Source organism: Scomber scombrus, chromosome 9 (genome assembly GCF_963691925.1).
Source record: "Scomber scombrus chromosome 9, fScoSco1.1, whole genome shotgun sequence".
Taxonomy (NCBI): domain Eukaryota; kingdom Metazoa; phylum Chordata; class Actinopteri; order Scombriformes; family Scombridae; genus Scomber; species Scomber scombrus.
This window is the reverse complement of record NC_084978.1, coordinates 25,740,987-25,762,836: the sequence shown is the minus strand read 5'-3', so window position 1 is coordinate 25,762,836 and position 21,850 is coordinate 25,740,987. Positions and strand designations below refer to the sequence as shown.

The 21,850-nt window shown below is 39.7% G+C and overlaps 1 protein-coding gene across 1 annotated transcript in view; it reads left to right on the top strand.

Moving 5' to 3' along the window:
• il1rapl2 (interleukin 1 receptor accessory protein-like 2) overlaps positions 1-21,850 on the top strand; it is a 346,643-nt gene that overhangs the window by 310,415 nt on the left and 14,378 nt on the right. The window contains exons 7-8 of the mRNA XM_062425656.1: positions 5,769-5,901; positions 13,613-13,758. Of these exons, the coding sequence (XP_062281640.1) occupies positions 5,769-5,901; positions 13,613-13,758 (279 nt within the window). The remainder of the gene's footprint in view (positions 1-5,768; positions 5,902-13,612; positions 13,759-21,850) is intronic.

Below are 21,850 nucleotides of genomic sequence, written 5' to 3'. Positions count from 1 at the left end.
ACATTGGGTCAGTCAGTTGGCCTCCAAAATTAACCATCTCTCAGCAAGAAAGTTTTGGTTCTTACATTTTATAATCGAATGCTCTTGTCCTTCTCTTGTCAAGCCATGTGCACTTCTTCCATGATCTCCACTACCCTCCCCAAAGCAAGTCAAAAACCCCACATTGTATAAACTGCTGAATTATGATAACTCTTGTGTGTCTTTTAACTACTCTGAATGGAAAAGGCTTCCTGAGGTTTGATCCAACAAGCTAATTAAAACTTATCCATCTCCACTAGAACACACTGCATGGCTCCACTGCTCCCCTGACACCGCTGGATTTCTAGGGAAAAGGGACAATTCAATTCAATAACCTTTATTTAACGTTAATCTTGCTGATAAGTAGGCCAAGGTTTAATGACGGGGCGGAATCAGAAATGACATGAAATATAAAAATGATCACGGTCTATATAGTATATATAAATAATTATAGTCTATAATTCCAAGGCTATTAACTTGGTCCTTTTTTCACAGCTGTCAAGACAGCTGATGTAGGATTTTCTCAGTGTGTGTGTGTGTGTGCATGTGCAAACCCAGTTTTTAGTGATTCATTTCCCTCATTAAGGGTTGTCCTGCTTCTCTCCTGCAATCATTCACCTGACTGTTATCTGCTCTTTTCTTTTTTCCTTTACTTTATTTGGTAGAAAAGGGGCTGCACAAACAGGAAATGTTGAATTTCTCTCTTGTTACCTATTTCTATATCAGAATCATTTGAATATTTGACTTTTTACCACCTCGCTGACACATCTCAATATGTTGTTTTAAGATGGACAAGAAGACCGCTATGACCTGGGTTTATTGGTCCCATCAAACACATAGTTTACATATCCGAATGTCCAGAGGCACACGTTTCCCATAATGAAACACTCACAGTGAAAGGTGTCTTTACAGAGAGAGATAGGAATGAGGGAGGAAAAAAAGAGAGTGATAGGCGAATGGGAGACAAGGAAAAAAAGACTCGGGATAGGAAATAATAGCAAGGACGAAAATGAAATCCTGACACAAAAAAGAGAAAAAAGGTAGCATGGAGATAGAGAGAAGTCAGGGAGACATGTTCTTGGAGAGGTGAGAAAAAAATCTATTTTAGTGCTGAAAAGTGAAAAGCAAGGGGAGAACAGGGAAACCCAAAGAGTGACAGGTGAAAAAGACTAATGATGCCAGTGGCAGCTACAGTAGTTGAACAAGAAGTAAGGATGACTTTGTATGTGAATTCCCAACCGTCCTCTGTCCCCTCCTCTTATTGTTCGTGTATATGAAACATCACAGCCACCACAGATCACTTCTGTCAGTTATTTGCTGTTTTGCAATTGTAAGAATTGATATAAAGGATAAACAGTCATTTTCAGGTAGGTACATTGTTGGATAGGGGCTTGTGTTTTGTTTGTTCTCAACATACAGTTTGAAGAAAATGTGCTGATATATTTTGGTTTCTCTGTTTTTTTCAAGAGAAATAAAGTAATATTTTGCTCTTTAGCTAATGTTCCATTATGTTCACAAGCTAGTCATTACCTATGTCCATTTGCCATTTGGTGTTGGGCAGGTAGTGCACCGTAACCAAGCAAACCACTGAAACCAAACAAAAACAATTAGCTGAAAGACACTAAAATGCTCTATAATGCAAATCACACATGACAATGAATCTATTGTTAATATAAAAAATTAGATAACTGATGTTACCACCAGGACAGTTACCATTCACCCAAACCAGAAACCCTGGCTGAACCCTGAGGGCTACTCCCTGCTGAAAATCGATGACTCTGCATTCAGTTCTGGGGATGTTTCTGCACTCAGAGCGGCAAGTAAAACCTTTACTCTTGGCACTGTTGGCAAGCTTCCTGTGCTCTCAAAATCCAGGGTCAATTCTCCATAAATGACTCCCAGGGGATGTAGGAGATCATCAAGAGCATCACAAACTAAATCAGAAGGGATGTAGAATGCCCCAGGGACCCATTTCTTCCAGATAGTCTCTTTAGGACACTAACACCTCTCCAGGCATCGGGCTCACCAGATCAAGATGTGAGCTGCCCAAGCGTGTCACCACAGCAGACATGAGGAGGACCCTGCAGAGTCAGTAAGGCTGCAAGACCCAGACAATATCCCAGACTAGGTTCTGAGGCTCAGAGGGCCTAACAGGCATTTTTAACACCTCACTTACCCAGGCCATTGTCCTTAAATGTCTGAAGACTGTCACCATACCACAGAGCTCCACAGGGTCATGCCTGAATAGCTATCATCCAGTAACACTCACCATAATAGTCATGAAGTGCTTTAAAGGGCTAGTCATGTGACATATGAAGAAGACTCCGTGTCACACTTTAACCCCACCAGTACACATACAGACAGTCACATCTGTGGTTTATTTAGCCCTCACTCACTCACCTGGAAAGCAAGGATTCTTATGCCAGGCTTCTTGGACTTCAGTTCTGTACTCAGTACCATCATTCCACATACCCTGATAAAAAAAACAGTCCCATCTCGGCTCAGCTAATCTCTTTTCAACTCGGTTCTGACAAAGAGGCCCCAGCTTGTCATAATTCACAACGACACATCCTCCCCCATCATTCTCTGGTGCCCCCCAGGGAAGTGCCCTGAGCCCCCAACTGTACACACTACTGATTGCAGCCTGGTGGAAAAGTAACAACATCTCCTTCAATTTGAACAAAACCAAGGACTTGGTTGTGGACTTTAGTAAGATCCAAACCACATTTCCTTGGTTTTGAATTCCTGGGGGTGCACATCTCAGACAACATCACCTGGATCACCAACACAGCCAGTATAGTGACAAAGGCGTCTACCAACTTAGCAACTTGGCACTCCAATCCTTACTCCCTTTTTCAGGTGTGTTAAGGAGAGCATCCTCACCTCCTGTATCACTGTGTGAAACAGCATCTGTTCTGCTGCCAGTAGACAAGCACAGCAGCAGGTTGTCTGAAAGTCATCAGTGTTTTAATAAACTGAATTGTAGTTCAACACTAGAAACATCACAATACAAGCACAACTTGAAATAGAAGAACATTCATGCCAATCTTGATTGAGGTGCTTTATTTGAACTATTTCTTTTTTATTTCATTCATTTTGTCTGGTGAGCATGAATCAAATATAGAAAATTCAGTGAGTTATCCTGCAGTAAGAAAGTAGTCTGCCAGTGACAGCAAATGACCTCAAAACACAAGGCTTTCACAGGCAGAAGGAAACAGATGTTGATGTCTGATAACCAGAAGTTCCTCATGCTCGGATAGCAGCATCAAAAAATGAACCAAGGGCAAACCACAGTCTGCGCTGATGCTTCTTTATGTGCTTCTACATGTTAGGAATGCTAGAGAAGCTACATTAAAGAGCACAGACGAGTCTGTCAGGCTGATCTGAAGGTACAAAGAATCAGATTTTGACTCAGTCATGTGACACTCAAAGTCACTCATCATTGGGGCAGAGGGAGTTCTTCTAGTATGATTTCACACCAAAGAAAACAACGTCTAGGTGTGATCGCACTCAGCATTAGTGTGAAGTGATGATGCAATGTTCCTGTCAATCATTTTTTTTACAAAGTCTCTCTGTGATTCTAATGACAACAACACACCTTTCAAACACCCTACTGCTTTAGCTACAAAAAGAAATAATGACTCGACTCAGCTGTATTAAACACCGATTTTAAGGCTCGTAGTACTGATTGCTGCTACACACACATACACACACTCTCCTCACCCTCACACTGTGCGTAACCTGCATACACTTATGCCACACGAATGCAGACAAAGTTGATGATTTTAAACACCACAACATGCTGAGAACACAAACATGCCCTCAGGGTGCTAATCAATTACCGCACAGCATACACTTTCATCCACACACACACATGCACACACACACACACACACACACACAGCATCCTGTAGGACGTGTGTGTGTTCTACAGGATGCTGCCTGCCACAGCTCAAAGTCATGATAACCCAGATGAGCATCTACCAACAATCAGGATGACTGATACAAACATAAATCAGTTATCTGACATTTTCATATGAAAACTCTTTCATTTTGCCATGACCAATCGATTAAACACAATATTTATTCACTTCGGAGTCAGTTTGAGGAAGTTTTTACCTTTTTTATTCTTCTGAAAATGGTAATTTCAAGGTTTATCCAAAAGGACAAAACTTGCACAGAACCCTCAGTATTTCCTACTACTGCATTTCTTACACCCCACTACTATAAATGCCTAAAATATAATGTTAACATTCAGTTCAGGTGTCTGTCTGCCAACAAACACACAGATATACACGCACACACACACACAATGTTAGCATTCAGTGTTGGTACTTGACTGTTACGATAGAGCTATCATTATGATAATACTGAGGACTATCATAATTATCTGCTAATTGACTGCCTAACGAGGTAGCGCTCATTAAAAATGCTCATTAATACTCCATCATCGCCATTGATAGCAGTAATCACAGAGTGGTGGTTTCAAGGTCTTACAGAATATCATGTGTGAGAGGGAGTGCAGAGACAGTCTGCACCTGCATGTATGTGTTCAAGTTTATTTGCATGTTGCTAGTGTGATTGACTCTTGATTGTGTGTGTGTGTGTGGTGTATTTGTGCCTTAAGGTACTCATGTAAATTTGATTGCTGGACCATTCAGTGCTTATTTGTTCCAAACAGCTAATCTACAGACTGTATAGACGTTGGCTGTAGATAGCTACCAATGTATGTACATACAGTATGTATGCGAGTGTGTGTGCTTGCATACTGTAGATGCTCTACCTTTGGCTGATTTCAGAATTCCAAATTTTAATTTAGTTTCTAAGCTTTTTCCTCTTGTCTATGTAAGTTGATCAAAGGGATTCGTAAAAGCTCTGGGAGAAGCACCAATTTTTCGCTCAAGTTGAAACATTTTCAGCTTGTACAAATATGTATTTGTTTCTGTTCACAATACCTACTGTAAAACAACATGTCTTCCACGTAGAAGCAACACATCAAAAATGTGCCTTGGTTTTGAAATATTTGTCATGTTGTTGCCTACTACTGGCCACACCTCAATCAGTAATATCACTGGACTATTGCATGGAATGCAAATGGAACACACTTGTGTTGACCTCACTGCCTAAGCTATCACCATCATGTTTTATTTGCAGAAATGGGTGCTAAGATTTCTATTTCCATCTCAATAGAATAACGTGGAATTTGTGGTCCCCAAGGACCATGATTGGGGTTGATCTGACTGTTACAGTTGCACACCATTTAAATGATAAACAGGTTTGGGCACAGGGTATTTTTTCCCTCATGAGCTTTCAAAACCTTTCATCTCACCTCTCTAAACCAGCAAATCGGCCACCAGGAGGATTGTCTGTTGTGCCATTTAATCAATTCAGTTCTCCAATCCAAGGGCTCCAAGCAGGCACCCTGCTGTGCACCTACAGTACAGTAGCTATCTGCAGAGGTTCCTCAGGGGGGTGCGTACTTCCCACCATCACCTGCAAGCCTCTGAGCAGAAATGGGAATTATTTTCACCATAATACTCCAGCATTTTGTCCCTCTTCTTTTGCTCAAAGTGGAATACCACAGTGCTTCATAGCGTGCCAGTTTCAGTTAAACCATCTTGTTGTCTTAATTGAGTGTTTTCTGCTCATTTGGACTCTAGTGATGTTTCAGCTACAGTACAGCTGGATTTTACTGTCCATCATGGTATAGTTTGGTCTTTATCATAACAGTGTTGTATTATGTGTTACAGGTATGCCACTCAGTCTGGACTGTAAGGCGTTTTTCGGCTATAGTGGAGAAAACAGAAGACCCATCATCTACTGGATGAAAGGAGAGAAGTTTGTTGAAGAACTTGCAGGGCACATTAAAGAAAGTGAAGTCACGTAAGTACAGTCAAAAAATAAAATGTCATAAGTTGACTGTGGATGTCAAATATCTAAACATTTATATTAATTTCACACCTCATTGCATATCATAGTATTATTATTGTCCCATTGCATTTTCTGAGATACCACTTCTGTAAGACACTGCAAGACAGTATGAATGAAACCCTTTCAAGTTTACAGGACTCTATTGTTAATTAATTTCTGAAAAGACTCCAGCTGCACCCCTCACACTGTCAGTATCTAATTTGCCCTTGTATGATTTATGACTCATTGAGTGTTGCCTGACAGATTTCTTCTCAACTTTCCTAAAAAATTATGAATACTAATAATAAAGTTAAATTGAATTCATTTTCTCCCCTATTGGGACCAATTACGTCGGACTCCATTGGGAAAAGCCTGATTGTCTGCGGGGCGTCAAATATCATTAGAACAACCTGACGTATCACCATGGAAACCCTCAGAACACACACACACACACACACACACACACACACACACACACACACACACAGACACAGTCTCACGCTCTCAAATACAAATGCACTCACACACATTGTTTAAAGTGTGAGAGTTAGATATTTTACCTCCAAAAAGTATTATTAACAGGTTTACAGTACTTGCTTAAAACAGTTTTCTATATATTTCGATTTTTCTTGATCTACCTCTAAGGTCGGGTCTTCAAGGATAGGTAAAAGGACAATTCATCTGTAATTTCAGTATATTTTAGAGCAACAGCTTGGAGGGTAGTGGGGATATAATATTTATTTCGTGTGGGGAACAGCTTAGGACTCTGCAAAAGTCGTTTGCTTTTCAGGTTTTTTTAATGGAAAAGAGCAACAAAACCAATGGACTGTGCATGAGTTCTGCACAAAATCAGTGCGTCAGGCTGGGCTCAAATGATTCTTTTTTTCACTCTGCCAACAAAGATGCTTTGCAGGACTTGAAGTCTTTGATGATATCTCATCAATGGATGTATCAAAGGAGGCACACCAAGGTTTTCCTGGACAAAACATCCATAAAGAGCATGTAGCACACACCATTTGGTGATAGTCAGTTCTGTAATAAGTGTACTAGTAATTTGTAAGTGTTAAAAATAAAATACTGAATTCATGCTCTGTCTAAAAAACTATAGTTGCAAGATCATAAAGCAACATATGCTGGCATTACACCTTGAAGAAGAATTGTGGTTTATTACAACCTGTAGTTTATTTAGTTATTTTATCATAACAGTGTGGGTTGTTATTTCATAGTCAGCCTTCTTTTTGTCATCCAAATAAATGTGACTAACTCATGGATTTGTTTATCACTATTATTCCTATTTTTAGCAATACTACCTAAGTTGTAATAAACTATTATTTATCTTTATCAGAGCAGAGTCCCCACCCCATTAAAAGAAGTGCTTCTTCTGTTTATAAGATTTACTGCACTATCACACCTCTCTTAGCTATTGGATTAGAATGCCCAATTTGCTCATTTGAGGGTATGAGATATTAATTCAAGGGAAAGATTTATTTTTAAAAAATCCAATGCTTCACCTCTTCTCTGGGCTCTGTTAATGTCCTCCCTGAAAACAACCTACGGTATATTTAAAGATGAATTCACCAAGTACTACTAAATCAAAAGTTTGTTTAATGTGCAATTTAATCATTACTTTGAAGGCGACAGAGTGACTAAATGGTATTACAGTGAAAAACCATTTTAGTTTTATAAATCACAGCTGAAGTTTGGTGAGAATGGAGATAATCAGGAGTTCAATGGTGCACCATCTACACTCTGCTTTTTCACTTTTCCATGTTATTGTCTGAACAACCAACTTTTGAACAGAATTTCCTCCATTCATTCCTGACACAAAATCCTGTCCAAACAACCATAAAATAAATAATAGTATTACAGCCTTAAAAGATTCAGCTGCATGATGTTGTCTTGTGGTTTTTACCCTCAGCACTAACTACCTCCCCCTGACAAGCAAATAGTCCCAGTCCTTAATATCGTAAACAATTTTGAAAGTAAACTCTGGACAAAATGTTCTCTCTGTCACATTTTATGCCATCAACCCACTCCACCAGTGATAATGAGAATGTTTTTTTTTTCTCCCTGAAGGGAAATCTTTTTGCTTGCCCCTCTTCTGCCACCACAGGAAGGTGAGAGGTCAGGGTTAACTACACAACAGCAGCTCTGATGCTGAGAGGTGCTTCAGTGTCTTGCTCAAGGACACTTAAAGCAGGAAGACTGCTTGCTGACCCAGGTTCTTTACATTAAGGATGGTCTCTGAAACCGCTAAGCCCCTTAGAGGCCTCCGAAAACAGTGCTGTAGATAAAGAGAGCTGTAGTGTGCATGAGTGTGAGTATTTAATCTTGAAATTAATCATGCCCCATGGCAATAAATTAACCTTTGCCTGATGAGTTCTCCATCTTTCAGTCCAGTCCTCTGGCCACCTCTGATCCAATCACACTGCTGTTCCAAATTCAACATCACGCTAGCGGAGACAGGCTCCTGCTGTGGCGCACATTAATCTGTCCACGTTCAGCTGCCACCACTCTCACTGCCGCAGCACTGGCAAGTGGACTGTGTGTGTCCATGTCTGTTTGAATAGTGTCCAATACTGTCTTGCGGCCTCAATGATAATGTGACTATATGTAATTACCCGGGCTTGTTCCCTTGAAGTATGTGAGAGAACTGTTGACACTCTCACCTCATTATTACTACAGAGCCTAGAGAGAGCATCCATCTGTGATTATATGTGACAGACAGAAAGTTTCTCCGAGCTTAACCTCTGAGTACTCTTCTTTTGAAACACTTCGTCTGTCTGTGGAAGACGTAAATACAACCTGACATAAATTCAAGTGTCTTTGGTCAAAATATGAGTGTATGTATAGTATAGTATGACTAGTGTCAGCACTTTTAGCGTCAGTTGCCAGCACAACTGCACTGCTGTCCAATTACTCAATATTTCTGCAACTCAGCTCTCATGGTTCATGGTTCGTTCATGTGCAATGAATTCGTAATTACAATATTTCCACTTGGGCCACTGCTTCCTTCATTTTTCCACTTAAAAGCAGCTCTAGCCCATATGTCTAACGGTATGGAGAGGTGTCTTTACCTGCTTGAAATTCACATCAGCTGTCTGATCCAACTGCTCTCAGAACCTCGATGTTTTAATGACTTCTTAAAACCAGAAGTTAAGTCAATATCAATAAAGACTATTGGTTGCTAATGTCAGCTCTTTCTGAAAAATTAGTTTTCGATAGAGGTGTACTTGCTTCAATGTTATATTAAATGGCTGTTTGATCAGAAGAGAAAAGCTTGTTTTTCCATGAATCCATGCAAGAAATATATTTAGGGAGCCCTTTTCTACTTAAAACACTTCATATTGAATATTAGGTAAGTAAAACAAAACACAGAAAACTAAAACACAGTAAAATCACATCAAATTAAATCAGAGACATAGTAAAATGAAAAATACATTCTCCAAACTCTCATATGAAAGAGGTGTGCAGCTTTGTATCACGCTGCATTCACGCCCCCCATTTGGGCAGTCTGATCACATCTGTAAGATTTGATTTAAATCCCTCTCATAACTAAACCCTGCCCACAAATTCTGTTTCGTGACTGAAGTTAAAGATTCTCAAATTTCCCTCTCTCTGTGACTTAAAAGGCGAGCTTTAAGATATTTTCTTTAAACATGGCAAGGCTGGAGCAGTCAGAGGTGTGTTTGGATGGTAGCTCCAGAGGGAAGGGGTGTTATAGTCAAGGCCCTGGAGGTCAGGCATCAGGATAGAAGGTTGGCACGGTTGGCATCAAAGGAATGGAGGCTGTGGAGAAGGTTGGGAGGTTGGAGGGCTGGTTAAAGAGTGCTGTCTGTGTGAAGAGAAGGTGTATGAATTATATCTGTTGTGAGACAAGGAGCCAGAGAAGGTGTTTTTTAGGGCAGGAGTAAGTGAGCATGTGAGTAGGTGAATTCTGGCTATATTGAAGTTTATTAGAGACAAGGTAGAATGTACCATAAATAATACTATGGCAGTGGTTAGGGTTAGGGTTAGGGTTAGGGTGAGGAATCTGAATGGAATGAAGGCATGGGTCAGCAGACCATTATGTTTTTCAAAAGGAAAAAGCCAGTCTTAGTACAGAACGGAAGAGCCTGAACCCTGAGGGACACCCTGGGACAGACGAAGAGTGGCTCAGGTGCAGTTGTTAATGGTGATGAGCTGTTGTCTTTATGTGATGCTGCAGTTGTTTTTTCCTGGCAAGAGAAGAAAAATGGTGTGGTGTCAAAGCAGCAGTGGGGTTATAAGCAATGAGGACATTTAGATTACCAGAGTTGGAGCAGAGGAGTTTTTTGGCGAGAAAACTATTAACAAGTGTGACTTTTATCTTGAAATGTAACATCTAAAAATAGACTCATCTTTAATCATATTAGTATTACATGAATATAAAAGGCTTCCAAGCCATGTTTCATGTGTTACAGTAACATCTACACCATCTAGTGGCCATAGTAATGCATTCAAGAATGATCCATAAGACTGTTATATGCAGCTATTCAAAACATACAAATCATGGTTAAAAAATCATTATGGAGTTACGGTCTGGTTAGGTTTAAGCACAAAACCCACTTAGTTACAGTTAGGGAAAGATCTGGTTTTGGTTAAAAAGATCACTTGAAACGTGGTTTTTCGTCATGGCAAACACGACAATGTTACAGTTATTAAAGAAATGTCCCGACTTGCGGTTGGAAACATTACTCTCGCAGTTGGAAACAGGAGGTGAACAGTCTCCTGCAGCGAAGTCTGCTTTTTGTTATCTATCTAGCCAGCTAGCCACCCAACCTGCCTCCTCCTAATGAAGCAAAATCATCTTAACAAGTCACCTTATATTGACGTCATCTAACTGTGTCACTTGCCCAAGTTGTAATGACTATGGCAGCTAGATGGCGGGTCATTTTTAGACCCTGGTAGACACTGAAGTGATTCACAAACACACACTGACACAAAGTCGAGAGCAATAAAGGGTTGGAAAGACACATACAGTATCGTGATCTCAGTCATTTGATGTATTTATTTGTGAATAATATCATATTTTTAATACAATATATATTTTTGTAATATTAACTATTGAGTTTTTTCTCATTTCCATGCTGTTTTCTGCTTTTCTGCAGATACAATAGAGAAAAAGAATTCATATTGAGAGGTTTGGGGTTCAATTCCCACAGCGATCACCAATGCTAAGAACCTCAACTGACAGACACAGTATGAAATGCTTCAGATTTGCCATGGTTGGACTGTTGTCCTGTGTTTTTAAAGCCAGGGCCATGTGGACTACTATAAGTCAGAGCTGAGTCAAATCAGAACATACTGTAAATAAGAAGAACAACCATTACACTCTAGTCTGTGTACTTTTTGACAATTGTGCTGAATCTGCCTGAGATGTGCTCATTATTTCCAGAATTGTACTGTCTGCTGGTTTTGGTTGGAGTATCAGTGGAGATTCACACCAAACCACACCGCAACACAGCTGAACTCAACTAATGGAGAGCAGGAGTACATGTACCTCTCTTCTTTTTTCTCATTTTATGCTTTGTTCACTGCTTCATTTATTATTTTAAATGTATTGTAAGTTTCTTTGACCAAATACATTCATACTTCTCGAGACTTTTTGCTCTGATTTCATCATGCACATTTCCTTAGCAGGTTTCTCTATGGGCTGCTTTACCATGAAAAATAAATGGATTTGTGCAAGCAAGGCAATTTAAACTGCTCAGGGTTTTCACTCACTTTTAATTCAGCCAATTCATCATGCAAATTGAAAATGTAATCCTTGTGCTGGGTTTTATTAGATAGGTTTTCCGTGGTTTTAGTTACATGGTCTTTGTGGAACAGGCTTATTTGAAAGCCATTCTTTAAAAGAGCTTATGCAACATTACCTGTTGAAACATATACATGAAATTCAATTCTCTCATTTGGCATGTAGTGTGTTAACTGCAATTTTTGCCTGGGATTGCTTTTACACCCAGTGTTTGATGCATATTCTATAATTTCAACCACAAGCCTGTTCAGATTTGTCTGCGGTCACATGTCGTCCTCACACTCATTTTCTCTGATCCTGTCCCAGTGTCAGAGAATTTGCTCTGCGGTTCAAGCTGTGATTACTCAAGCATTACAACGTGACTCTTCACAAAGCATTAGCTCTTAAAAGAATCTCCCTCTATGAACAACTGGAGATATTTTCTTAAAAGCAGTGGGTATGGGGTAAATGAAATAGTCAGCTGTGACATTCACATTGTAATTGAATATTCGCTAAACCCCACAATACAGCAACTGTCCAATCATAGCTTAGCAACTGTAACTAGGGATGGCAGGCCTGTCAAGCTTGGATCTCTCCAAAAGTGAAAGTGGTGTACATGGGGGGTTAGGAAGAGTGATACTCAGCATCTAAAGAGTTTGAGGGGGTCATGTCTTTTCTTATTGCCTTTTCAAACAAGAGCAAATGCTCTGTCAACTGCAATGTCAGTAAAATATAGTTTAGAGTAATGTTAGTGACTTTGTTCTGCTGGGGGTTTTTTTGGAATTGGGGATGTTTACCCTAGATGACTTTGCTAAACTAGCAACTATGTACTTATTCTCAAATCATTTTCTAGAATTAAAATGAAAACATGTTTGATTACTTTACAATAAAGCATAAATCCAGCATTTGTGTTGTTTGTGCAATAACTGATAGGTGTTTTTTTACATGTATGCTCATTGTCATTCGAGTCAGACATTAAAAGGCAGGTGAGAAAATCTGCCAGTTGCCTTTTCTGCCGGTATAATCAAGTTTATCACCTCAAAATGAGAAACCTGCCTTTGTTTACTTGTGACAAAATTGAAGGATGCATAGCTTATCATTGTAATGTACATCCATGTAGTGCTAGAACAGGAGGCTCGACAGACGTAGCAACAGTAACTACACTGAAATTGATTTAATTATTTAGGTTTTTGGTTTCCACTGTTACAACCACATAAAGAAGAATGAGAGAAATGTCTCAGTCTGTGCTGCACGCACTGAATGTGCTGTCTCAGCACAGTCTGCTCTTAGATTTCAGTGGTTTTGCCTGAATCTGACCTTAAACCAGGCTTAAAGGGGTACATCACGACCCAAACATCAGTTCAGTCTCCTGCTCTTCTGCCGCCTGTCCTCCTCCTCCTCACAGGCTCTTACAGTAGTATGACCTCACCATAAGGAGAGATGCTTTATCCAGCTGTCGCCCAATGTTGTCTACACATGCCTCCTCGTTCCCTATGTCCTGCTTTTTCAACACTCGTCTTCATTTCTATATGCCTCACATTTCCTCTTTTCCTCCTTTTCTCTTACCCCGTCTGTTCTTCTCTCTATATTCCCCCCGCCTCCCCCTCTGTATCTCCTCTCCTTTCGATTTATCCTTCTCTCCATTTATCCTCCTCTCCATTTATCCTCTTCCTCCTTGCAGGGCTTTTAGGGGCGTAATTTGGAAGACACGGAGCTCCCCCTGTCTCCAAGATTTACACATATTTATTCCTCTCCCTGTTCCCATCACTCTTCCTCATCTTCTTCTCCTTTCCATTTTTCTCCTTTGGTGTTTTTTAAAGGGTAATCTACAAGACTCTACATGTTTATGTTCTCCTTTTCTGTCTTAAACAGTTGTTGAAGGAGTAAAGTTAAGATCATTTAACTGTGTCTCTTTGTCTGTTTGTCCAGGATTTTAAGGGAGCATTTAGGGGAGAAGGAGGTGCAGCTATCCTTAACGTTCGATGCTGTGGAGGAGATTGACCTGGCTAACTACACTTGTTATGTGGAGAACCACATTGGGAAGCGCAGCGGGAGTGCTATACTGCAGAAGAAAGGTGGGTTACACTCTCTTTCTCTCTCTGTCTTTCCCTCCCTCACTCCCAATTCCCCCTTGTTCATTCCATTAATTGGAAAAATCAAAGACATGCATCAAATGTAGACACAGGCCGACATCATTTCATCATCTCATTATTATCATTTTTCTTCAAACGGTAAATGTGTGTGTGTGTGTGTGACACATGAAATGACAAATAATCACAAACAGCTTGAAGGTAAATTGCTCATTAAAACAACCAGCAGCATATGATTCAAATGTGTTATTTTGTCTGTACTATTTGAAGTCAGCATCATCACCCACATATATAATTATACACACATCTTATAAACAATATGCTTTAAAAGGACAAACAGGAAGTGTTAGATGGGGCCCAGAACTGAACCCTGTGGCACCCCGACCTACTTACTATTGAGAAAGATGACGACTTTGCACATGAAGGAAGAGTAAAGTATATTGGAAAGAGTTAGGCTACTTTACTTTACTCTATGAAATTTCTTTCATAGAGTTAGAAGAAAAGATTAAAACCCTCACGACTGTGCCTGGAGCTACTGTAGAATCAGAAGTTGATTAGCTTAGCTTAGCTTAGCTTAGCTTAGCTTAGCCTAAAGATCGAAACAGAGTGAGGCAGCTAGCCAGGGTCTGTCAACTTTGAATAATCTGCCTACCTAAACCTCTAAAGATCCCTAATGAGCACAATATATCCTGTTTGTTTAATCTCTACACAACAGTCACCGTGCCTAGCTTGCAAGAAATAGCCTAGTTAGCCCACCGCTTTTTGTTGTTGTTGTACATTTACATTTATATTTGCATTAAACAAACAAAATACATGTTAGATTGTGAGCTTTAGAGGTATTCAGTCTTTATGCTAAGCTAAGCTAACCCTTCCTGACTCCAGCTCCATAATTAGCAGTGGACATGACAGTGGTATCAATCTTATTATCTAATTCTTGGCAAGACAGCAAATGTGTGTGTTTTCCCAAAATGTCAAACCATTCCATTAAGGGAATTACATTTTAGCTTAAAGTGATATATAGATATTTTATTGTCATGCAGACAGGGAGTCATGAACAAGAAGTCAGTTTCTGGATTCAAAGCCTGCACTGTGTATTCTCCCAAAAGCAGTGCTTTATTTTTTACTCTGGCTTGCTAAATATAAAACCATATCTGCTCCACCTGGGACATATTCCATTTTTTTCTTTAGGATTCTGTTAACAAGGAATACGCCTCCAGCTCAGGAGCCGATGCTTTTTTTTATAGCCCAGTAAATATTTGTGCTGCAGCTTCGAAGATAATTAAGACTTTAACTGTGTGTTATCATTAAGAGATGTATGAGATATAAGAGCACATCTGAAGCTTGGGTTGTTGCTTCTGAACAGCTGAACCACCAAAATAAAAAAGTGGCCCTTTTTTTTTTTTTTTTAAAGAAAAAGACATCATAGTAGACAGCAGTGTTTTGTCTTTTTGACTGGCAGGTGATATCCAGGGAGAGTGCTGAAGAAAACACTACAGCACAGATGGGCACACAATAAGAAAAAACAGTGTCTCATAGTTACCACTTTAAATATTCAGCTGAAATATGCATAAGGGCACAACCCCCTTTGTAAAACACTCGCAGCAGTACTGTGGTACTTTGCTTCCATCTGATGAGCCAAGAGAACGGTCCTGTTTGAGTCACAGGCCACGACCTAGAGAAAAAAAAAGAGAGAAACCTGGAGAGACAAAGAGAAACAGAGAATAGTTAAGCAGCACCAGAGGAGGAGATGAATTGTCTGCTGCCTTGAATCTTGGAGGAAAAGAGGACCGCATCAGTGCCCACCTCCACGAAATAAATGTATGTAAAGCAGGTAAGAATTTGGGAATGTGGATGGAGATAAACAGGCCCAGAAATGGTAGGAGACGGGAAGAGGCAAGAAAATGGAGGACGAGGGAGAAATAATAGATGCAGATTGAGAGATAAAGATGGGGAAGGTGAGGGGTGTGCGGCAGAGAATTGGGAAGAGATGAAGTGAAGAGAGAAAGAGAGAAGAAGAAACGGTGGGAGTGGGAGAGGGAGGGGATGGAAGACTAAAAACAGGTCTTACTCTCTCCTCGCCTGACTCCTGCTGAATGCCTTGGGTGTCAAATCTATCTTACTATACTTAACTAGCACCCTAGGGAGTCTCACACGTAGGCACAAGCACACACACATACACACACACACACACACACACACACACACACACACACACACACACACACACACGGCATCACATAGATATACTCCTTTAGGGAGGGTCAGGATGGGAATTGTTGGGTCTTGATTACTTAACACTGTAATTATCTAGATGAATACAGGAAATGATGTGTGTGTGTGTGTGTGTGTGTTTGTGCACAAAGCTTTCCACCGAAACAAGACACATTTTCATGTTGTCACGGGTTACAGCATATTGTGCATTACATATGTGTGTATGTGATCAGACCTGATGCATATACACACAAACTCATATAGTCCCCTCATGGGAGGCATTAAGTGTAATGGGGTTGTTAAAAATCATGGTCCTGCATTTGCACTTTACCAGGCACACATACACACACACACACACACACACACACACACACACACACACACACACAATACAATACAATGCAGCAGTTTGAACAGCATTGCTGTCAGCTGAGTGTTTTTTGTGTGTGTAGCTGCTCTGTGTGTGTCTTGGATTTCTTTTGGATTATAGAAATGGAGCACAGTCTATGTTCTTTCTGTGTTTCCATCAGCGTGTTTATGTACATCTCATAACCGCTGTCTTTGATTCTAAATGAAATGGGCTACTTTGACCAGCATTCTTAAACACACTCATTTCTTCTCTCCCTTTCTCAACTCCTCTATCTCTTACTGGTTGTAACACCACTCAGTTTTATATACAGGATGCACAATCTACACTTTAATTGTCCCAAAGATTAAAATAGTCTTTGACTCATCTCTTGTCTTTATCTACACCTCCTTCTCTGTGATCAGTATAGATTTAAAAGAAATGAGCGAGAGATAACAGCACGGATTGGAAACAGTCTCTGGTTCAAGATCACTGGGCACCAAATGAATATGCAGTTACTCACCTGAAGTAATTCTAAAATAACCCTTGTTGTAGTAGATATAAATAGCTAATATCTATAATTTAAGAACCTACAAAATGGCACTTCACACATGACATCTCTTGCATGAAAACTAAAGTATTATGACTTATAAGGTTCTTTTTGTAGTATTTCTACATTTTGGTTGCCCACTCTCATAAGTGTCTGAAAGGAGCCATTGATGTGCTGGGGAACATCAAATCCTCAAGCTGAACTGAATATACTTTTAACATTGGAGCTTCCCTCTCTGGTGTTCAGTCACCATTATCAACCACGGTGTGATGTTTCCATTGCAGAAGGCAGCCGAGCTTTAAAGCATATAAACTTGCTTTGATGGGCTTCGTAATATACTGAACTGATTAAGAGTTCAAAGTAGAAACAAACTAAAGTTAAATTTTTTTATTAATTTGTTTATAATTTACAGGAGGGGAAAAACATCATTATCGTCAAATACAGTACCAGTCAAAAGTTTGGACACACTTTCTCATTCAAGTCAATGGGAAGGTGTGTCTGAACTTTCAACTGGTACTGTATATGACGTTAAAAAAAATCACTATTCCCCCCCATGCCTCTCGTTTCCCTACCATCAACTTTTTTTAACCCCTGACCTGATGAGCCAAGGCAGTGTACAATATAACACATAAAAAATAAAAACAAGAAGACAACCACAACAACAACAAAAATGCATGCACACACACTCCCAACCCAAATCCCCTGCTACTGAGGAGGCCCAAGGCCATCACAGACGTCATCATAAACCAATAGCATACTGACACAGTGGTATTTTGCTAATTTCCTCCATCATCCATGAAGATATCCACAGAAATAGCCAAGCAAATATATAACATATATGTATATGAAGTGACTAAAGAGTGTAGATATGGTATACTATGTACATGTATGATATGCAGAATATGAGAAAAAGAAAATAATTACTAAAAAAAAGTTATTCAAAAATGAATAATAACATTGAATTTCTCTAGTAGTGAAGACTAACATGATTTAGCACAGAGCTCCAGCTGCTCTATAACTCGATAAGAGGAGAGCCATTCTCTCACTGACAGTGCATGTGGTGGTTTCCAGCAAAAAGTTTAAGAGACTTAACTAAAGTCAATCAGAAGCAGTTATGTTACTACATTCTGATGCTTTAAGCTTAAAAAAGGGAACCAGCTACTTAATCAGTGATTATAACCTTATAATCTGATCTAAACAGAACATGTCCAATCAGCAAAGTGATTCATAACACCTCTTTGTATATAAGCACTTTTTTTTCTCTTTTTTTTTTAAAGCTCACTAACAGGGCTAACTAGCCTCCAGGCCTGAAGCTAATAGGGTCACATAAGGGGTCCTGAATATAACATGACAGGCCTAAACAAAGCACAAGTTATACTAAGTTAGCACAAGTTATCAAAGCTTGATTTCATGCACCGAGTGTGTGTGATTGAATTAGGGTGCGCTCTCACCCTGCAATGACCCAATGTAATGGATTGGTGCATCTATGTTGCACGCATGCACTCACACAGACGCACACACCTACAGTACACGCACTGTACACGTTCACTTATTGTAACCGACAGAGCAGAAAGAGCTGCCTTCAGCCACCATGACGAGAGTCTTGCTAGAAAGAAAAAAAAAATGGAGGGCTGAGAGACAGACTGAAAGCGCTGACAAGGGAGAGGAGAGATTGAGAGAGAGTGACAAACAGAAGGACAAACAGGGACTCTAGAAAGACGTGGACGCGGTTTCTCTGACGTCACTCGAAGGTTTCTGACGCTTTATGTTTGAGCTATTGTTAGCGGCCACGTTTTAAGCTTAATCTGAGCACAGAATTTAGATTCAGATTCAGACCCCAACTATTCCCTTTCACACTCACTTCATGTGTTATGGGTGGATCAGATAGATATAGAAAAAAGCTAGGTGTGAATGCATCCAAGAAGCATTAGTCACAGATTGTAATCCCTGTTCAAACCAGATCGGGAAGTGCTTTTAGACGCATGATGAAAAGGTGTAAATGCACACGTCTCTTCGGTGGCTGAGTCAGTTAGCAGCACCCAGTACAAATAGTGGACAGTCAGCCCCCCGTGTGATAATGGCAGCTGAAGTTGCTGCTGAAATTACACTGAAGAAGTGTATCCAACATTTTCAGAACAGTCAGACAGAAGACGTTCAGCCACTGAAAGTGACAAAGTGAAGTTGGTAAAACTTTGGCTCGTAGCTCTTAAAGACGATTCATCCATGTTTTTCTGTTAGTTTATGAATAGTTAACTAGCTAACTATCTAACTAGCGAATGAGCTAACTAGCTAACTAACTAAATGGCTTCAGGAACACGACCCTGTGGACTGTAAGCGGGGCCTTTGAGTAATAATATCTACACCATCTCATGTCGCGTTACTACTATCAATGTGACTTTCCAAAAAATGTATAAAAAAACTCTTGACTTTAACTTCTTTAACCCTTACATACTGTTCATATTTTGACTCTGCAACAATGCACATTCATAAATTCCCCAGACATTAATGAAGCTGTCAGAGAGCGAGCAGAGTGTATTCTATTTATTTATGGCAAAAAGACATTCAGAAATCACTATTTTATGGTCCAGGAGTATATTTTATAGACTATAAAGAATAAAACATATTTGAATGGGTTTTTTTTATTATTTTGCCAATTTGCATATACAAAAATGTGTATCAACTGCGCACACACAAAAAAAACTATGCATTTTATTTCAATTGTTTTATATACTGTGGGTCTCATAAGGAAAGGTCAAGCTTAAAGAAATGAGTATAGGGAGTTTTAAACATTCTCAAATGTAAAAATGGGTCAACTTTGACCTTGAACAGCATGTAAAGGTATAAGGGTACTTTAAATATTTGACCATTGTGTATAACTATCTTGCCACATAGTTTATTCAGGAGCTTTCAATCTTAACGAATGATCTTCACAATCAGTTGTCATGCAATAGATGTTATATTTCCATTTTTTTTCTGAGCCCTTAAAAGACTTCTCCTTAACGTTGGCTTTAAAGAAACTCATGATTAGATTAGCATCTAGATTGACTAAAAAGAAATTGGTGTTTTTCTGTATACTTAAACAGTAGTAGTGGTTTGTTTGTTTGTTTTTCTTTTCCTAGTTTCTTCTGACCATTACAGAAAACTACAGCTTAAGGAATTTTTCTGATGGTTTCTAATTGATAAATGAGACAGACGATAAATTGGGCGACAAAATTAAAGGCCAATTTTATTTTATTTTTAGACAAATTGCTTTGTCAGCACATGATCAATGCAATAAAAAGATAAAGATAGAGAGAAACATAGTAAAGGCTGTGGAATTCAGCAAGATGGCGTCAGTGTCACATTATGTTGTGTGAAGAAAGACAAAGAGCACTTCAGAGAGAGCAGTTATGTAAAACTCAAACTGAAAGATCTTTTTTATGCGCCTCTCACCAGAGGAACACACCAACATCATCACCATCATTGTCGCTGACTGCTCTTTTAATACCTAATAAGTAAAAAGCATACTTAAAATTCAACGTTAAATTCTGCTCACGTTTTCCTGCGCACTGATAGTGGGAGACAGCAGCAAGTGACTCATTACTACTGGAAAATATCTGAGAAAGATAGATGGAGGGGGAGTGATAGAGTGATGGGGGACAACAGGGAGACAAAGAGGGGAACACAGAGGAAGGAAGGAGAGAGGGATGGATGGAGGCAGGGAGGGGGGGAGAGAGAAGCGGAGCCTTCTAAATGTGTGTCATTACTAATGGAGGCAATCTGAGTTCACTTCACTGTAGAGCAAATATTTGGCAATTAGTTAAAATTCCGCTGTCCCCCCCCCCGCCCCCTCGGACCACCATTCCGTCTCCTCTCCCTGCCTCCCTCACCCCCCCTTCTCTCCCGCTCTATCCCCCGCTCTCTCTGCCGCTGTCCTGCTTCATTCTGCCATACAGTGAATCTGTGTATTTAAGTGTGGAGGCAGTGTGCGATCACAGAGTAGAGTTGGAGAGACGTCTACTGGAGAAATGTGGTAACTTCAGTCTGATTTTACACTGTGGTGATAAATAAAAGGATGGGTTCAGTGTAGGCCATCGTTTAATAGAAAAACACTTCCAATATTTAACCAACTTCACTATGTATTTAAGCATACCTCAAATTTTAATGTATGTCACGTAGTTGTGTGGTGTAATAGGATAAAAAACAATTCTCAGAGCTGTAGCCTGCAGGTATTTGCTGGAATTTCATGTTGAAAAGTGCTCCAAATGTTATGTTATATGTTTTATATAAAATAATGAGAAATCTTCATTAACTGCTGGTTTTGGGAGAATTAAAGCATACAAGTATCCATGAAGGTCCTATAAACCAGGGTGTCAAACATAAGGCGCACAAGCCAGAACTAGCCCACCAAGGGGTCCAGTTCGGCCCACTGGATAACTTTGCCAAGTATGAAAATTGCAAAAAAACGAATTCCAATTTATCAATAAACAAGCTGCTATTCTCATTTATCTTCACTCGCCATTCACAGTCAAGGCTGTCGGGATCTGCCTGTGGATGTCTAACTTGAGATAACTGACTTGTGATGGGATTCAGATTTGAAGGACAGAGTTGCTTCAGTGGTCTTGAACATATTTTATCATTATCTCTTACCAGGGTAACTCCAAATTGACAGACCTGGTAGCAAAAATGTTGTGCATTTTTAGGATGACTTATCTTCGTGAACAAGCTTTTTAAATTATGAGCATCAATAAAACAAAACTGCGTTCCAGACTGACACATAATGTTGTCGTTTCTTAAGACATCTCAGGCTGTTCATCTCTTTTGTGAACAGATGGTTTATTATAGTAAAGTTATAATATATTTTATACAGAATGATGTACTATTTATAGGTTATAATGCATCCACCCGACTGGGGCCCTTCTGTGTTGAGTTTGCATGTTCTCCTCATGCCTGTATGGGTTCTCTCCGGATACTCTAGCATCCTCTCACAG